This window comes from Candoia aspera, chromosome 1, assembly GCF_035149785.1.
Source record: "Candoia aspera isolate rCanAsp1 chromosome 1, rCanAsp1.hap2, whole genome shotgun sequence".
Taxonomy (NCBI): Eukaryota; Metazoa; Chordata; class Lepidosauria; order Squamata; family Boidae; genus Candoia; species Candoia aspera.
Window position 1 is genome coordinate 274,237,978 of NC_086153.1, and position 18,062 is coordinate 274,256,039.

An 18,062-nucleotide genomic window follows, 5' to 3' on the forward strand; every position below is an offset into this window, starting at 1 on the left:
ACCTTACATGGGAAAGAAACCTGGAGTAGTTCCTCACAGAGGGCTGATTCAGGTCAGGACAGGCAGTCCTGGAAGTATATGGATACCAAGGCTTGAAAACCAGCATCTTGAATTGGGCCCAGAAACCTCTTGGTAGTCAGTGAAGCAATTTCAGTTTCAGTGTAAACAACACTACTAAATCTACTCCCACCTTTTAGTAGTCAGGCCACTGCGTTTTGAATCAGTTGCAGCTTCTGAATTAATATTCATTGGCAGCCACATAAATCCCATTAACAAGATGATGAGGGCATAAGTTACCATTGCAAAGTATCCCAATCCAGAAAGGCCCACAACTGGCATACTGTAATGGTTGCCTATCCCAAACACTCAGACTCACAAGAGGTTACTAAATGAAATCTGATTTATTAAGGAAATTAAGGCAGATACATGAGATAACCCAAATACATTCCAACCCAGCAGCCAACAGATAAGAACTCCCCGGAAAGGAATCGTCCTCCCTTCTGAGATCAAACATGTATCAGGCTAATGACATGCGAAACATTACGATGTACCAAGCACATTGAAACGGTGAACATGACACATACTATCCAAAACTAGGGAAACGCCATGGCTTCCACTTGCTCCTTGAGAGAGATTGAACTGGATTTGCAGGAATCTGCAAAGACAGATGTCTGATGCTGATGCAGCTGCATCGCATGGAGCCATTATGTTGGAATTTCCAGCATAGTACCTAGGAACAAAACATTCAGTACCATGCAATTTATTGGAAAATACTATAACTTCAAAAACACTGGTATTCTCTCAACAGTTAAGCTCCAGAGAGCAACTGGGAAAACAGGCAAAGCAAATGCCATGCTTGAACATGAGACCCATACTAATCAAAACTGAGCAACAAAAAACAAGATCCTTAACTAACTGTTCTTTATGACTAAGAAAATGAATACTGAAAGGCCAAAGAGAATAAAAATGGGCAGGAAGATGCATACTTATAATTGGAGTGACACTAGGCATAGAAATTCATAGTTATGATTTATCAGCATACGTAGAAAAGCAATAATCAACATTTTTTCTCTGAGCACATAATAGTATCTTTATGTAGGCTTTCCCAATACTGTGCCTATAGGCAGCAACAATAGTCTTGAAGATGTTCTCTAACACCTGTACAGTTCTTCACTGCCATTCCCAATCCTTGCTCTCTTTAGAGAGAGACTCAGAAGCAGAAGTTTCAAATCTACACTGTCATCTGTCTTCCTCCTCCTGCTGTTTCTAATGGAAAGTCTGCTCCCCACAAAGCAGCAGGTAGAAATGGCATGGGATGGCAGATAGGTCTAATACAGTGGGAGCACGGGGTAGAGAGGGAAAAGAATTGTGATGAAGTTTCCTTGTTTTCAATGTCTTAATAAAATTGTAGTGGTAAAACAGTTGAGTGGGGGAGGGACCAGTCTCTCTGAGAGAAGGGGGTGGGGAAGGAAAAAAAAAAACCCAAGCAATTTCTGTAGGCAATATCTCCTGTGTCTGACACATCCCACCCACCCACCCCCTACAGAGCAGAGAGATTAGAGAAGAATGGATTACAAGAGAATACGTAGGCAAGCAGTGGGAATACACCAGGCTGTTTGCATAGCATGCTCATGGCTGCCAGCACCAGCATATTGTTACATTGTTTTCAATGTGTATTCCATATTGTGTGCCTGCTTACTCTCTTGTAATCCTTTCCTCTCCAATGAATGTAAATACAAACATTCATTCTTATTAATTACCCCAGCTCTGGGGTGAGCATTCCAAACAGTGAGGGAGTACGGAAAAAGGGAGGATGAAGTAAAATTGCTAGGAAGTAAATAAAAGCCAGAGATGTGAAACTGATTAGTCTTGTCAGTTTTGAGCTAGAAAGCACAGTCTAGATCATGTGATTTCTCACTTAGTGACCGCTTCACTTAGCAGCGGAGTTCCTGGTCCCAGCTGTGGTAGCGAAACGAGGACTACCTGTAATTACATATTCTTCCCCTGTTTATCTTTCCCCTAATTTAACTGCTTCCTTTGATTCCTTATGTCTGTTTCTGAGTTTAAAAACCTATGGATTAAGGATCTGTTAAAGTTATCCTTCGTGAAATTTTATTTTTATTGTGGAAAAATGGTATTTGTCCTTCTGTCCAATCGACAGCACAAATCGGTAAATCAGGGCAACACATTTACAGTACGTATACATGAATTGTATTGCCCTCTCTTTCTCATCTCCTACCTAGCAATCTTCTTCAGAATAGTAATACATATGACAGTAAAACCTAGAATTAAAGGAGCACTTGTAGAGGAAGGGAGTGTCCATTAAATCCAAATGGGGCATCCTTTGGAACCTGTTTGAGAAAAGGAAGATGAGAGTCCACCTTGGTGCTGATTGGTACTTTGAAGAACACTGCATCTTCCTATTCATGGTAATTCTGCTGGGCTAAAAGTTTCCATGGGATCCAGAAGAGTGTCTTGTCACCCTTCTCCAAGTGCAGCAGCCCCCCGGGACTAGTTGCTTTCAACTTGGGCAGAAAGCCACTTTCATTTTTATGGGGAGGCTGCTTCTGTCACACACCAAGTAAAGATGGCTGGAATCTTGTTTTTATAAAAGGTCAAATGCAGGATGTGCGGTGAATATCATAGCCCAAATTCAGCTCCAAAACTTTCTTCAAACCCAGGCACCAGCAGAGCTGTCCAGCATAATGCAGCTCCAACCCTTCTTCCCACAGGAATCCTGTATCTACCTGCCCACATTGAGTGACACCAGAGCCCTGCATTGATTTGATAACCAGTGACAGGAGCACCTTCTGGCACCAGTATTGGGCAGCTTAGAAGAACAACCCCCCCCCCCGCTTTAGGGACAACAAAGTGACTTTCTCTTTGAGCAAAGTAGCAATAGAAGGAACCATCCCTCCCTGGGAAAAGGCAGCTGACCAGCCAGGGACATGGAGTTATACCTGTTGCAACAGGTAAATGCACAAACCAGAAGGGAACACAGTTGAGGATGGCCATCCTGTCCCATAGATGGAAAAAGGCTAAAGCATGCACAGTATCCCCAACTGTCCAAACAGGCTTTGGAAACAGCTGACTGGTCTGTTGGTTTTGGTATAAAATCCAAATGCAGATTTGGACCATTGGTTCCAAAGTCCATTAAATCAAAAATTCTGTGTATAATACTGTGGTTAAACCTTAGGAAATTAAGGATCCATCTTTCAGGGCTTACATCCTATTTCATTAAAATTCCTATCTGTGGCCATAATATGATCCAACAGGAATGTGTAGAAAAACAGATGGACATACAGAAGCATTTTCATTAAAGGAAGAAAAAAAGGGGTAGATGAAAAGGAGAAAAAGGATAAAGAAAAATAAAACATTAAGAGAATAAATAGGGAATGTACAAGCATCATAGAATTAGTTTAAAAAAATATTTCATTAATTGATTTCAAGTGAGAGAATATATTGCATTGTACAATGCTATTTCAGTATATTTTGTGGGAAGATTTAGTATTATTTAATACAAAAATAGGTTGGAAAGAAAATTCGACATTTATAATTTGTTTCATTCTAATATAAAGGTTTTTCTAAAATGGTTGAGCTTTACAACATTGCCACCAAATAGTTTAAAATTATCTGACCTGGTTGTTACATTTCTAACCATTTTTAGAGCAGCCAGTACTGGAAAGATGGCTGTCCTGGCAGTTCTGGAAACTATATTTGTCTTATTGATAAACACATCATATAGACTGTAAGGTTTGATTATCTCTCCACTGAGTGAATGTCTTTGTACTTACTGCATAATCGCTTGTGAACTTTTTATTTCTGTTTATATCAATCCAAAGATATTTGTGCAGACTATCTGTAAATCCTGCTCTCTCAATAAATGTAGTGGAGCCATAAGGTGATAGATCCAATCTGTGATCCAAGTTAAACAGTGAGCTGGGTAATACAGTTAAATATTTGGAGCTGTCAGACTGCCTCGTTCTTTTGAATCCTGTGGTATCTTGAATTTAATCCTGTCTTTTATTGGACCACAAATAATTTGCTAGTTGTCTCTGCTAGTAATTTAATACTTCATTTTCATTTTTTTATTGGAATCATTTGCAACAGAAAATTATGTCTTGGTAGAGTATTTTTATGTAGAGTCCTTGGTGCTCTCTGAGCCTTGTTGTTTTCTTGCAGACGTTTCATTGCCAGACTAGGCAACATCTTCAGTGCAAAGAGGGAGTGGGCCTTGCTCTCAGTTTAGATACTGTGGCTTGCCCTGCTTGTGTTGGTAGGGGTGTTGTTCTCTCCTTGGGAGTTCTTTGATTGGGCTGTTGTTTGCTGCTTGGTTGATTGCCTGAGTTAATAGTTCCCTGATTAAGGTGTATTCTGTTCTTTGATGGTTCATCTGGTGTTAATCCTAGTGTTGATTTTTGCATATCTGGGTGTTGATTGCTGGCAAGGGAGTGTAGTGGTCTTTTGGCTTTTCTATTTTCTTTTGTCTCTTTTGAATGGTATGTAAATGTTGTTTACCTCTATGTGTCTGTTGATGGCTGCTTTGTCTGAGTGCCAGGCTTCCAGGAATTCTCCTGTCATGAGTACTGATGGTGAGCAGGAGGGGGCCCCTGTCCAGGGGGGAAAACGCATGTGTAGTACTGAGGAGTTAAGCAGCCATTCAAAGAGACACAGATCAGACCCACCTTGACTTTTGGGGTTTATCTGTCTGGGTTTTTCCCACGCTTCTTCAGTTTGTTAGGATTTTCTGTCGAATGTAGCAGTAATAAAACTCTAGAGGCCTATTCCTTGTCTCAGTGTGGTTCCTGACTGTTAAGACATCTCCGGCATTTTTGGATTTGGCTTGGTTTAGGATGCTCACAGTTTCCCAGTTGAAACTATGGTTGAGTCTGTCCATGTGTTGTGAGATTAAGGAGTTCTCATAGTGTCTTCTGACTGCTAGTTTGTGTTCGTGGATGTGCTCTGCTAGACTTCTGCCTATCTGTCCTACATAGTGGCTGTTACAGTCTTTGCACTGTATGTTGTAAATAACTCCAGGAGTTACTCCCTTGCCAGCAATCAACATCCAGATAATGCAAAAAATCAACACTAGAATTAACACCAGATGAACCATCAAAGAACAGAATACACCCTAATCAAGGAACTATTAACTATTAACTCAGGCAATCAACCAAGCAGCAAACAACAGCCCAATCAAAGAACTCCCAAGGAGAGAACAACACCCCTACCAACACAAGCAGGGCAAGCCACGGTATATAAACTGAGAGCAAGGCCCACTCCCTCTTTGCACTGAAGATGTTGCCTAGTCTGGCAATGAAACGTCTGCAAGAAAACAACAAGGCTCAGAGCATCAAGGACTCCACAGTTCAACCCTGAACTGCAAATATTCGCTTTGATTGGTAGAGTATTTTTATGGCTGCAATTCTTCCTAAGCAAGTCAATTTCAAGTTTTTCCATTTTGAAATGTCTGCTGTTACATTTTACCAACTCTGAACGATTTTTTTTAAATAGGTCTTTATTTTGTCTAATTCTATTTGACCTTTTTAGCAGCGATGTTAAACCTAGTTATTTGGCGCAGATACTGCTTTTCTTCCTGTGTTTACTTCTATGTCAACATTTCAGTTTTAGCCTTATTGATGTGATAACCTGGCACCAAGTCATACTGCTATATATATATGTATTTCATTATCAGTTCTAAAGAGTAATTTGGCTGGGTAATTATGCCAGTGCAACACCATTAGCATATAATTTCAATTTATGTTCATGAGTTGCTAATTTAATTCCTGAAATTTGTGTTCTTGGCATATATTTACCAGTAACTCTAATGCTGATAAGAATGAGAAAGGGGACAACTTTGGCTTGTCCCCATTTATGGTTACCTTTTCTTCTTCTTCTATATAAATACTCTGTATCCATGTAAAAAAAAAGTCATCTTTTTCAGAATTATATAAAAGATCATTCCAAGTTATCAGAAGTTTTCTCCATATCATGAAATACCAGGTACCTTCCTGGCTTTTTAAATTTATGTAATTGATAACATTCATGCTATATCTGATGTCTCTCATCTATCTCTTTGGAACAAATCCAATCTTACCAGGACTGAGTAATTCAGTTAAAAGATTATTTTCTTTGCCAGTATTGATGTGAAAAGCTTTAAATATTCAATAAGGAAATAGGTCTATATGACTCTGGATGGGTAGGATCATTTTCTTCTTTGTAGATCAGAGAGCTGATGGAGATGACAAGAGTTCTTGTTGAATCTCATTCGTTACCTGAGTTAGTGGTTTAACCAACATTCCTTGAAAAGTCTTGTAGTGTATTGCAAAAGAATGTCAGATTCTGGAGTTTTGTTCAATTTCTGTTTTTATTACTTTTATTACTTTTCTGATTTCATTTTCTGATTTAAGTTTATTGAGAACTTCCTTTTGTTAAACTGTAAATCTGTAAATTGCTCTTCAACCTTTTAACTATACAATCTTGAGTATTTTTTAATAAATTGCTCCATCATCTCCTTTGTTGTAGAAACATATCTTGTTCCATCACAAATAGAAGTGATAGTTCTTTTGTCTTGATCCTTATGCAGTTGATAAGCCAGCAATTTATCTGACTTTCTGCCTTTTTCAAAATATTGTTTAACAAAATTCAAATTCTTATAGGTCTCCTTTACTTCCATTAAATCTGATTGATTGTGAATTATCTTTTGCTCTGAGTCTAAAACTGGGTTATGTTGTGCCTTCATTCTGATTGTTGCTTCAGATTGTTCACCAGTTTATCCTTATATTTTTGTATAGCTTTCTTTCTGTTTGATACCAGAGAGATAAACAATAATCTAATGTATTATTGGAATTTATTGGAGTTTCATACTATAGATGAAGCATCAGAAGTTAAGTTGATTTGGAAGAAGCTTTTTAATTCCTGTTAGCACTTCAATTTGATATCTTCTCATACTATAATAAGTTGAGGGGTTCCTCGATCTTACAATTACTGTATTGTGATCTTCATATGAAGGAGCTGCAGCTTCCACATTTATGATATTTGTTAGCATTGGTTAGATATGTAGCACATGTTGATTCTCGAGTAAACTGAAGAGTAATAAGTACATTCTTTCCTAGCAGAATATCCGTATCACCATAGTGCAAAAAGAGATAGAAGTAGCATGTAGTTTAAGACATTTTTAAAGAGTATACCAGAGTTACTTTTTGATAAAGCATATTTATCCATGTTTGGAGCAGAAAAATCGTATTCATGTTTCCAAAAATTAGAACATCTCCTGCAATTTCAAGAAGTGATTTAAAACAGTTTTTCATAGAATTTGTTTAAATATTAACAAACATACAGAATCAAATCCTACAAGTCAGGAATAATTTTAGTTCCAATTTGATTGATTGATTGATTGATTGATTGCTTTTGATATTTTGCCAAATTGCACAGCTCTTGACAGTTCACAGTTATAAAATATTATAATAGAAATCCACACTAGATTAAAATTAAGATGAATTACAATCATGATGTCACAATTCACTCCCAGAGCCTTCAGAATATCTCTGAATTAGCTTTGGAAGGTAATTATCAATAGAGACAGTCTCACTGACATACAGTAGGAAGGCCATTCCAAAGGATCAGAACCCTCACAGAGAAACAAACCCTTTAAGTTGAATACATGTAAAGAAACATTCTCAGGTATATCAAATTTAGTTTTCAGTTCTAGAATTTTTCAAATATGCTTCAGCAGAGCTAAGGCAGTCGAAGATAGTAACAGGAGTCCTTCTTAAAAAACTACTAGGTGTTCTTAAACCAGGATAACTCTATAGCTTTTCATGCATAAGACGTGTGCCTAAGATCCATTATTTTCAATATATATCTCTAGCTGTATTAAGAACAGTATTAAAACTGATCCCTGAACTAGCATCTTTTCCAGCAGGCAAATGTGACATATGCATTGAGAATCTTGAAGGATGACTTCCTAAAGAAAAATTGTTTAGAAGCTTATAAATGGAGCGAAGGAATAAAAATAGAAAGGACTCTTAAAATATTAATCAATTTGGTTAAATTAATTAGATTTATTTTTTTCTCAAATAGTCATAGGAATTGTATACTGCTAAGGCTCTTGCCATGGCATCATGTGTATGATAAATAAATATCTGTCTAGATTTGTTTCATTTGTATCAAAATGGGAGTTTGTTTTTGCTAAGACTAGATGGCTTCAAAGCTGAGAAGAAAGTTGAATCTGGACTTTGTGTATATTGGACATGGATGACCAAATTAATTATTTTGCAACTTTGGAAAGATAAATCTATTTGGGCTGTGTAGTGTTCTGGAAATAATGTGGAAAAGGAGATATTTTTCTGGGATCACTTGAATGTACTCTGCAGTTGCTGCATGATCCTTAGAAGAGGTACAGCTATTATAAAACTTACAGTCAAGGGTTATATTTGTGCCCCTCTCACTCTGAAGCACTTTTGTGGAGCTGAATCTAAAGCACTACACAGCCCTGAAATCTGTACCTGATTTGTGGCAGTGGATTGCTTGTACATGTTGTTTGTCAGTGATTGAATTGGTTTGTTTGAGGCTTTTTTCTCGCAACAAAAGATCAAGAAATAGTTCTATCTTGAGCAACTTGGTCATTACTTGATTTTAAAGCTTAGTAACCAGGCTAAACATTGTGCAGTATGCTCAGATTACTATTTAATATATTCTATGCAAGTTACACTTTATGCAGTAAAAATCTGTTTCTGTTTAAAAACTGTTTTCTAAAACATCATTTTAAGAGGTTCAAATGAGAAGTGCTGGAGAATTTTTATGTACACTTGTGCTGGATTCTGCATTACTGCTTTCTTTTATGAATGTTCAGTTCATTTAAGTTGCAGTGTTATGCAGAGGGAATTAATATAGGTTAAAACCACCATATCAGTTATAGGCTGGCTTAAGACAGCTTTCCATATCCTTTTACTAACTAGAAAAATTCTGCCACGTGGTACGTGTGGGTGTATGGGCAACAGGTCAAAATGATTATTTGCTGCCACTGAATTTTCAAAATATAATCTTGGCTCTGTTTAAACTTGGGAATTAATTATGAGTCTGTTTCTAGTATTGTGAAAAATAATGTTCCTCACCCCCTTTTAGAAGTTTTTGCCACTAAAGGTTATCAGAGCTTCAGAAATTTCTTTTTTGAGTGGGGGATGACATGCCTGTTATCTGAATACTAGAAGCATCACTATGAAGAGCGGAGCCAAACTTAATGTGATATAGGGAAAGGCTTGCCCAAATCAGTCATAGATGTTAAGTACTCACACAAGTCACCCTAGTTATTCCTTTAATTGAATGATTGAACTAAGGGATGTTCATGGTGGATGACTTTATTAATAATATAAATTCAACAAAGCATCAAACTTCTGTCTTACTTGTTTGCTTAGACTCCCTTTATATATCATTAGGACCCACATTAATCTCTGATAACATCTAGTGGCAAAAATATATAAAAAATCAGGAAAAGGTTGTAAATAGATTTTCACAGAACTGTACAGCTCCTCCTTGAAATTACTTCCATATAGTTGCAGTAGTAACCCACTCTAAAGTTATTCCAGTTGCAAAATAGACGTGGCCTTTGAGTGTATTTGTAGACTGACTATCAGTCTGTGGTATGAAAAGTCTCTGAAAGCCTGATGAATTTTTTCTTCAATAGATCTGAAATCCTTGAGCCTTGAGAACAAAGCTTTGGCATTAATGCACGTTTTTATCTTGTACAAATACTTTAAGAAAAGGGATTTAGCAGGGGATGAAAGTTTTTCTTCTCCATATCTGTTGTGGTTTTGCTAATTATTAGTCCCCACACCATGATGTTTGCTTTTGATAAATGCCGAGAAATATTTAGCATAAGTCCAGTTTGGTCCTTAGTCTTGTGAAGCTAAAGCAAACTAGTAAGTGCATACAGATATTCCTGTTTACAAAATTTAAAGGGGTAAGGATCTGTGCCTTCAGAATCTTAACCATTAAATTTCAACAACGGTAGTGTATATGTGTCTGCTTACCAAAGTAGCCTTTTTTCAGACGTGTCCAGAAATTCCAGTCCCTATTCTACGCTGTGGAATGGAAGGACACGGAGGAAAAATGATCCAGTGGCCTCTGAAGATACAAGCCTTAACCTATATGAATTGTAGAACTGAGTTATCATTTCTCACTTTAATTTATCTGGCATTTTGTAACAATTTAAAGAAGTTGTAACTTTAATAACAAATTTATTAGCAGAGGTTAAATATAAAAGATGAGTATGCAGCATTTTCTCTACTTAGAATCAATATTGCCATTCAGATATACAGCAATAATTAGAAAGGTAAAATGTTCATCTCTGTAGGCTTTAAATGTAAATGTTGCCTCTGTTTTGTAGGAGATTATATTATAATTATAATTTCCTTTCTGAAAGGTGGTATTTTTTCTTTTTTCTGAATCTTTGAACATTCAATATCATTGCTAAACTTCAGAATGAAATTCTAACTTGCTTTGAAAGCTGTCATTGTTTAAAAAATTTTGACGATGTAAGCATATTATACTGCTTTTATTGTGCAAAGGAGCAATGTATGATTGCTGATGTGCATCAGGAATGTGGTACTTCATATTTAACACCTTCATATCTGGAATGAACAAATCATTTCAGATGTTAGCATATTAATGTTATTCACTGATAAGCAAAACGAATTTGTGTCCAGGACACATGGTTTCTACATAACCATGGTATATTAAGGATACAGAAATAAACTTTGCATGGACACATATTTGTCATAAGACAGTTGTCATATTCAGATCCTGCCATGCATTGCCCTGTATGTGGAGATACCCCTTCATTGGAATGCTTTTCATGTGTTTATTTGATTATGTTGAAAATAAGAATGTATTTCATTTTGTAGGGTAGATTTATCTTCTGCCCTGCTCTTAAGAGGTGTGTTGTGTAACATTTATTTATGATAATCAGCCATATTCCTTTTCCTCCTGGTAATAGGCTTTCCTGTCCTGCTGAAAAAGAAATCTCTCTTATTTCTGTGGGTCTGATTATTAGTGTTACCATCCTTGTTGTTGTTGCTATTCTTTGGAATTTTATGCACATGAATTGTGTATTGTATGTGTTTGTAAACACATATGCATGAGGAAGAAAGAATTAAAAAGGACAAGACATATGAAGTAGTGGGGGATTTTGGTAAATGATTAGTGGATAATCTCTGCAAAGTACTTCCTTTGTGTCTAGCCTGGAAACTTAACAGAACTCAGCAGTCATGTTGGCCTCTGGAAGAAATTAGAGAGACTACATAATACTAGGGCCTAATACACTGCATTGTTGCTGACTTCTTTCTAAGTAAAGTGCAGAGTGCTGGTTATTACCTTAAAAACCCTATAGTGTATAGGGCCAAGCTGCTTGAGAGAACGCCTCTTTCTGTAACTGTATGATTCCATTTCCCACAGCCCAGCTCACTAAGGTCTACAGTGGCTCCAGGCTTCTCTTGAGAAAACTTTTGGTCATCCCAGTTCTTTGAATGCATCCCCTGCTGCACTGATGGTCTTAACCTCCTTACTTCTATGCTTTTAAAAAGTTGTAAAACATATGTTTTAAACCTGTTTTCAGTGCTTTCATTTATTTTTTTAAAACTGTTTTTAATAGCTCTGGATTTATTTTTAGATTTATATTTTTATTCTAAATCAGTGAGAGAACCCGGTGTTGGTGACCTAAGTTTTATAGATCTATTTATTTATTTAATTTTATTTTCTACCCTGCCTTTATTATTTTTATAAATAACTCAAGGTGGTGAACATACCTGACACACCTTCCTCCTCCTATTTTCCCCTCAACAACAACCCTGTGAGGTGGGTTGGGCTGAGAGAGAGCGACTAGCCCAAGGTCACCCAGCCGGCTTTCATGCCTGAGGCAGGACTAGAACGTTTGGTCTCCTGGTTTCTAGCCCATTGCCTTAAGCACTAGACCAAACTGGCTCTCCTAAACTGCAAAGTAGGGGCAGACTGCTAGGCAAGATAGAAGTATGCAGATCTGACATGTGTTTGCAGTATTTTCATCTTTACGGTGACGGGTCTTTTGACTTTAAATAATCTCACATCAAATTTTAGAAGTTACTTAGCCCCTCTAAAGTCTGGTAGTGAACATTTGATGTCTAAGACTGCTTTTGAAAAGTAATGAAGTGAGATAAAACTCCTTTATTTTGATTAGAAAATGTTCTCATCTTCTGTTATCTTTTCAGGATTTATGGTGTGCCATGGGATCAGAGTTTTCTGCTTCCTCCCTCCTTCACCTTCTCTAATTAAATTCCTTGACTTTTCAGCCACTAAAAAAAATATGTGATGGTACAACCATATTGCTGACATCAGTGCATAATTTTTCTTCCCATGTGTAACTAGCTGAGCATAGTACAGTGATATTAACACCTCTGAAAAAATAGTTGCAGGAGTACGAGCAATTCTGCAGATAGTTCTTGAGATTATATAGAACCTCCCAGATATGTGATACAAAATTACAGAAAAAGATAGGAAGTTCCTGGAGCAGATATTCCATTCCTTCCCACAACCAAATCCTCAGTTTGTGGTCTTTCAGTGATCGCCATAGGAATTGTAGTGTGACAGCACTTGTGCTACCTCGAAACCCCATATGAGTTTGGAAGAATGAAAATCAGAAAGGGACTACAACTTATTCAGGATTGAGGCCCAAGGAAGTGACTTGAGTTTAACAAGGTAGGGAAAACATGCAGAGCATGGCTTTTGGAATTCTTCTCAATGGTCATAGGAGGCATCTGTGTTTTATTCTGCATAATGAATTAACATGTTGCATCTGGGTGTGCATTGCATCTATGCATGTTTGTATAGGTGTACTGGAAAGCATCTGGGCTTGATGTGCTCTGCTCGGGGTTGTTTGACCAGGAGGGTGGGGTGGGGTGGGGGTTTAGAATGGAATAGTCAGGAGCATTTTAAACCATTGGCCAACAACTTCTTCCACAGGGATGCACTGGGGGATTGTGTGGGGGGGATGTTTTTCTCTGCATCACTGCAACTCAGTATTTTATTTAGTCTTCTTCAGCCTCACCAAATGTTATTGAATAATTTTGTGTTATTGTTAAACATAGTTTACCAAAGCTGATAATTTAAGACAAAGATGAATTTCAAGGGAGTTTGGCTTGTAACTAGTTTGCTACAAGGTTTTGTTTATTTGATCTGTATGGTTTGTTTTATGGCATAATCAGTTCATCAGACTGCTGTTTTCATTAGTGCAGGAAATAATAACTGTAGTAGTTGCTGGTGAGATACTGCTAATTTAACAATGTATTTCATATGTTTAGTATATCCAGACTGACTAGTGCACCTGTTCCCTTTGCAGAAGTTGATGAGCTGCTGACTTCTCTTAAGCATGTCCAGCACACACTGATAGATCCACAAAGTCAAGAGGAAATTTCTCTGATTTTACAGCTTGTGCAAAATACTGACTTTCAAAATGCATTTAAGATACACAATGCTGTAACTGTGCATATGAACAAAGCAAGTCCCCCTTATCCTCTTATCTCCAATGCACAAGAGCTTGCACAAGAGGTATGTATGGTGTAAATTCTCATTTAATAATTAAATTACCAGCAATTACTTAGTTCCAAAGTACTAGTGCTAGTGGCATTAAAAGCTCTCCATAATTAAATTAGTATTTGCTTTTCCTTGTCTAGAATAAAATGTTTTTAGACCCTAGAAGTTAATATTTATGGAAATTTAGGTTTACAAATATAGTGTTTGGTATTTTTAAAATTTGTATTTAAGAAATTTGAAGCTTCATTCTCTAACCTTTATTTCTTTACATGTAATACAGTAGTTAAGATCACAGTTTTGCATGTTCAAGAGGGTATTCCTAAATAGCACTCCGTCATTATAGAAATATCAAATAATCTTTGAAACAATAAAAGTTCCCAAAATCTCTTGTAGTATGATAAAGCAGATTGTTGACCAGACATCCTCAATCCTTCAGGTGTGCTTACAGTAATGCTTGGGATCCAGGCAGCATGAGAAAATGCCATACTATTCTATTTTGCACTTAACTGTTTTTTTTTTAATTAAGAGTATCTAAAAATAGAAATAGGTGAAATAATAACCACAGAAATTACACATTCCCACTCTTATATCAAATATAAGTTACAGTTGGTTTCTAACTACAGTTTAATGCCCTCAAATTGTGTTTTATTCGCACAATTATACGTTTTTTATATATCAAAACCAAATCACTGAAATCTTAGTATAATGTTTGAATTTCTTTAAATAAAGATGTAGATCTTGGACATAAATTTCATAGAATAAATTGAATAACTCCTAGGGTCGTTTTAATATTTCAAAGACTTACAGATAATTAGATAAAAATGATAATATTTGATCATCATATCTCCATACATATTTTGCTATTTCGATGTTAACATCCAAATTATTGATTTCCATCTGACATTTCAGACTTGGATGGTTAAGATTGAGAGCAATGGTGAAGATAATAATAAACACTTGTAGTACGTCTGAATTATTAAAAGCACTTTAAAGAAATGGGAATATTTCAATATTTGCAGATCTACAAAGTTTGTATTTATTGTTATAGTTAGATCAATTTTAATATTTTGCACATTTACTTATTTATTTAGCGATTATATATGGCTGCCCATCTTATCTACATAAGTCTCTGGACAACTAACTAGAATCCACAAGAAAACAGTGTAATAAAGCAAAAAGCAAAATTAAAATAATTGTTGTAAAATAATTGAGGCACTGGATAACAAACCTACAACACAGATTCACATGTTACAGGTGGTCCTTGGTTAATGACCACTTGTTCAGCAATCGTTCGAACTTGCGATGGCTCTGAATGAGTGGTACTTACACAGATCCTTGAAGTTGCAACTGTTACAGGGCCCCTGCCATCACGTGATCGTGATCCAGGTGCTTAGCAACTAGCCCAAATTTTCAGCCATTGCCGTGTCCTGCAATCATGTGATTATGATTTGTGACCTTCCCTGCCAGCTTCCCACAAGCAAAGTCAACGGGGAAGCCAGCAGGAAGTTGCAGTCACATGAGGTCCTCGCTTAATGACCCACACAGTCCTTGCTTAACAGCAACTGGAACTGCCTTTGCTAAGTGGCACAGTTGGGGGGTTTTGACTTGCAGCCGCATGGCTTAATGACTTGAGTTTCTGGTTCCAATTAGCATAGTTAAGCAAGGACTACCTGTATTGAGATACCTTGATTTTAAAGAGAAAATACATTTTAAACATTTATTCAGAGGAACTGGATAACTTCTGTAACAGATTTATATTAAAAAACCAGTTAGAATCAGCAGATATGGAAAAATATTTACAGTATTGTGCAAAAGTTTTAGGCAGGTATGAAAAAATGCTGTAAAGTAAGAATGCTTTCAAAAATATATATTGTAATTGTTTTATGTTTCTCAATTTACAAAATGCAAAGTGAGCGAACAGAAGAGAAATCTAAATCAAATCAATATTTCGTGTGACCACCCTTTGGCTTCAAAACAGCGTCAATTCTTACACTTGCACACTTTGTACACTTGCACAAAGTCAGGGATCTTGTAGGATTAGAGTCAGGTGTATGATTAACAAATTATACCAAGCAGGTGCTAATGATAATCAGTTTCATATGTAGGTTGAAACACAGTCATTAACTGAAACAGAAACAGCTGTGTAGGAGGCTTAAAACTGGGTGAGGAACAGCCAAACTCTGCTACTAAGGTGAGGTTGTGGAAGACAGTTTCATGTCACAGGTCAGATACCATGGCAAGACAGCACAGCAGGCAAAAATGTCAAGGCAGACTGGGGTTTCAAGATATTGATTTGTAAGAATTGATGCTGTTTTGAAGCCAAAGGGTGGTCACACCAAATATTGATTTGATTTAGATGGTTCTTCTGTTTATCAATTTACAAAATGCAAAGTGAGCAAACATAAACAATTACAATATATATTTTTGAAAGCATTCTTACTTTACAGCATTTTTTCACACCTGCCTAAAACTTTTGCACATTACATACACACTGTATGTAATGAATAAATTACATAAATTTATTTTATGTAATGTGTGATAAAGGGTATGCAGTCCACCCTTAGCCATAGAAACCCACTGAGTGACTTTGGGCTAGTCATTCCCTCTCCCAGGCCAATCTGCTTCAAAGATTGCTGTTGTGAGAATAAAATGAAATGAGATCACCACGGGAGCTGACTTGAGTTCTGTAGGAAGTTGGGATATAACTCTAATAATTAAATAAAAGAAATAAGTAATGAAGTATGGCTGCAATTTATTCTATTTCAAAGAAGAAACTTGATGAGCATTCACATTTTCTTTCTAGGATTCCCCTGAAAAATAGATTATTATGGATTAAAAATAATTGATTTACTTAATTTGTATTTTATGCCACGTTTGAATGCGACTAGTTTTTTGTTTTAAATCCTAGTTACAGATATTCCTCATTTAGCACAGTTGGTTCCAGTGAAATGGTCGCTAAGTGAACCACATAACTGAGAAACAGAGAGACGCTGTGAAGAGTGCTGGTTGCTGCTGTCTCATTTAAAGTTCGCTTGTGCAGCAACACCAGTATTATCTCACTCTGGTGTGTGTTGCTGTCAGGCACAGAATTTGGTCATAAGTGCGTGCATTGATCGGAAAATGATTGTTTTACTATCGCTTATTAGAGTCATATTTGCAAATAGTTGCTTTCTGAGGACTACCTGTACTACCTCAGAAATAGGCACTTTAAGTCCCAAGGGTCATATGCATCCTCTGGATTCCCTATATGTAATGCACAAAACCTCTCAAAATTATGCTGCCAAAATTTGGTGTCACTGATTTTCAGTAATATTTTACTTACACAAATCTTTGTATACCAACTTACTATAGTGATTCTGGGTGATTTACAGTAACTGTTAAAAGAAAAAAGAAAAATTCCACCCTGCAAAACACCCAATAAAATCTTAAGAGCAGCAATAAGAAATCATCCCATCTAGGCAGCCCTACCACACCATTAGCAGTAAAAGAATGATAGAATAAAATGGCCTTTGATGTCTTGCAAAAGCCTAGCAAGATGAGAACTCCATGCACCTTAGAGGTAAAGGTGTTTCATGGTGTGGGAGAAGCCACCAAAACGGAGCACTCTTGGACTCTGGACCCCTTTACCTCAGGTAGGGTGGAAAACGTTAGCATTCCCGCTCAGGAGGAATACACAGGATGGGTTCCGTCTGTTCAGGAAGCACTCATATGTAGACCCCTATCTAGTTCTGTTTGGTAGCACACTACCGCTCCCCTTCTGCAGGGGTTGGGAACCGATTCAGATGGTTCTTCCTCAGAGACATTTGGAACTGGAAGATCCTTGAATGCTCTGAGAGAATATTATGTTAAAAATGAATGTGGTCTCTGATTTCTTTTACTTACCCATTTACTGTATTGAAAAAATGGTTGGGAAGTCAATGTTTATTTAACATCTGTCTTTGCTAGTTAGAGAAAATATGTTCTTACATGAAAAGTAAGATAGTACTTTGCTAATGATGGATGGTAACTGGTATCACATTTTTGGTGTTCTAATTGCCAGGTACAAAATGTTTTGAGACCGAGCCATCAGAAAGATGGGCTGGAACTTAATTCTTTATTGAATGCTCCTCATGTTCAGGTAGGAATACCCTGTTTTAAAGTGTAAAACATTCAGTATATGAATATGTTGCTACTTTGAATGGTACCTGAGTCAGACTTTGCGTCAATAATGGCCAGCACAATTATGTGCTGTTTTTTCATAGGATAACAATTAATAATAAAAATTGCAATAAATGGATGAAAACAGTTTTCTGCTGCATTAACTTTTATAGTCTGTATTGATAAAACGCCTTATTTCATGGGAATACAGGTAGTCTTTGCTTAGGCACCGCTCATTTGGTGACCATTCAAATTATGACAGTGCTGAATGAGGAGACTTCCAATGGGTCCTTGAAGTAGTGGCTGTTGCAGCGCCCTACATTCACGTGGTTGCAATTCAGGCAAATGGCAACTGGCTTGCAATT

The 18,062-nt window shown here is 36.8% G+C and overlaps 1 protein-coding gene across 2 annotated transcripts in view; it reads left to right on the top strand.

Moving 5' to 3' along the window:
- The window catches only part of PALS1 (protein associated with LIN7 1, MAGUK p55 family member), a 62,369-nt gene that overhangs the window by 23,489 nt on the left and 20,818 nt on the right, over positions 1-18,062 (top strand). For both annotated transcript variants that reach the window (XM_063289787.1, XM_063289786.1), the window contains exons 3-4: positions 13,367-13,575; positions 17,600-17,677. In XM_063289787.1, coding sequence (XP_063145857.1) covers positions 13,367-13,575; positions 17,600-17,677 — 287 coding nt within the window. The remainder of the gene's footprint in view (positions 1-13,366; positions 13,576-17,599; positions 17,678-18,062) is intronic.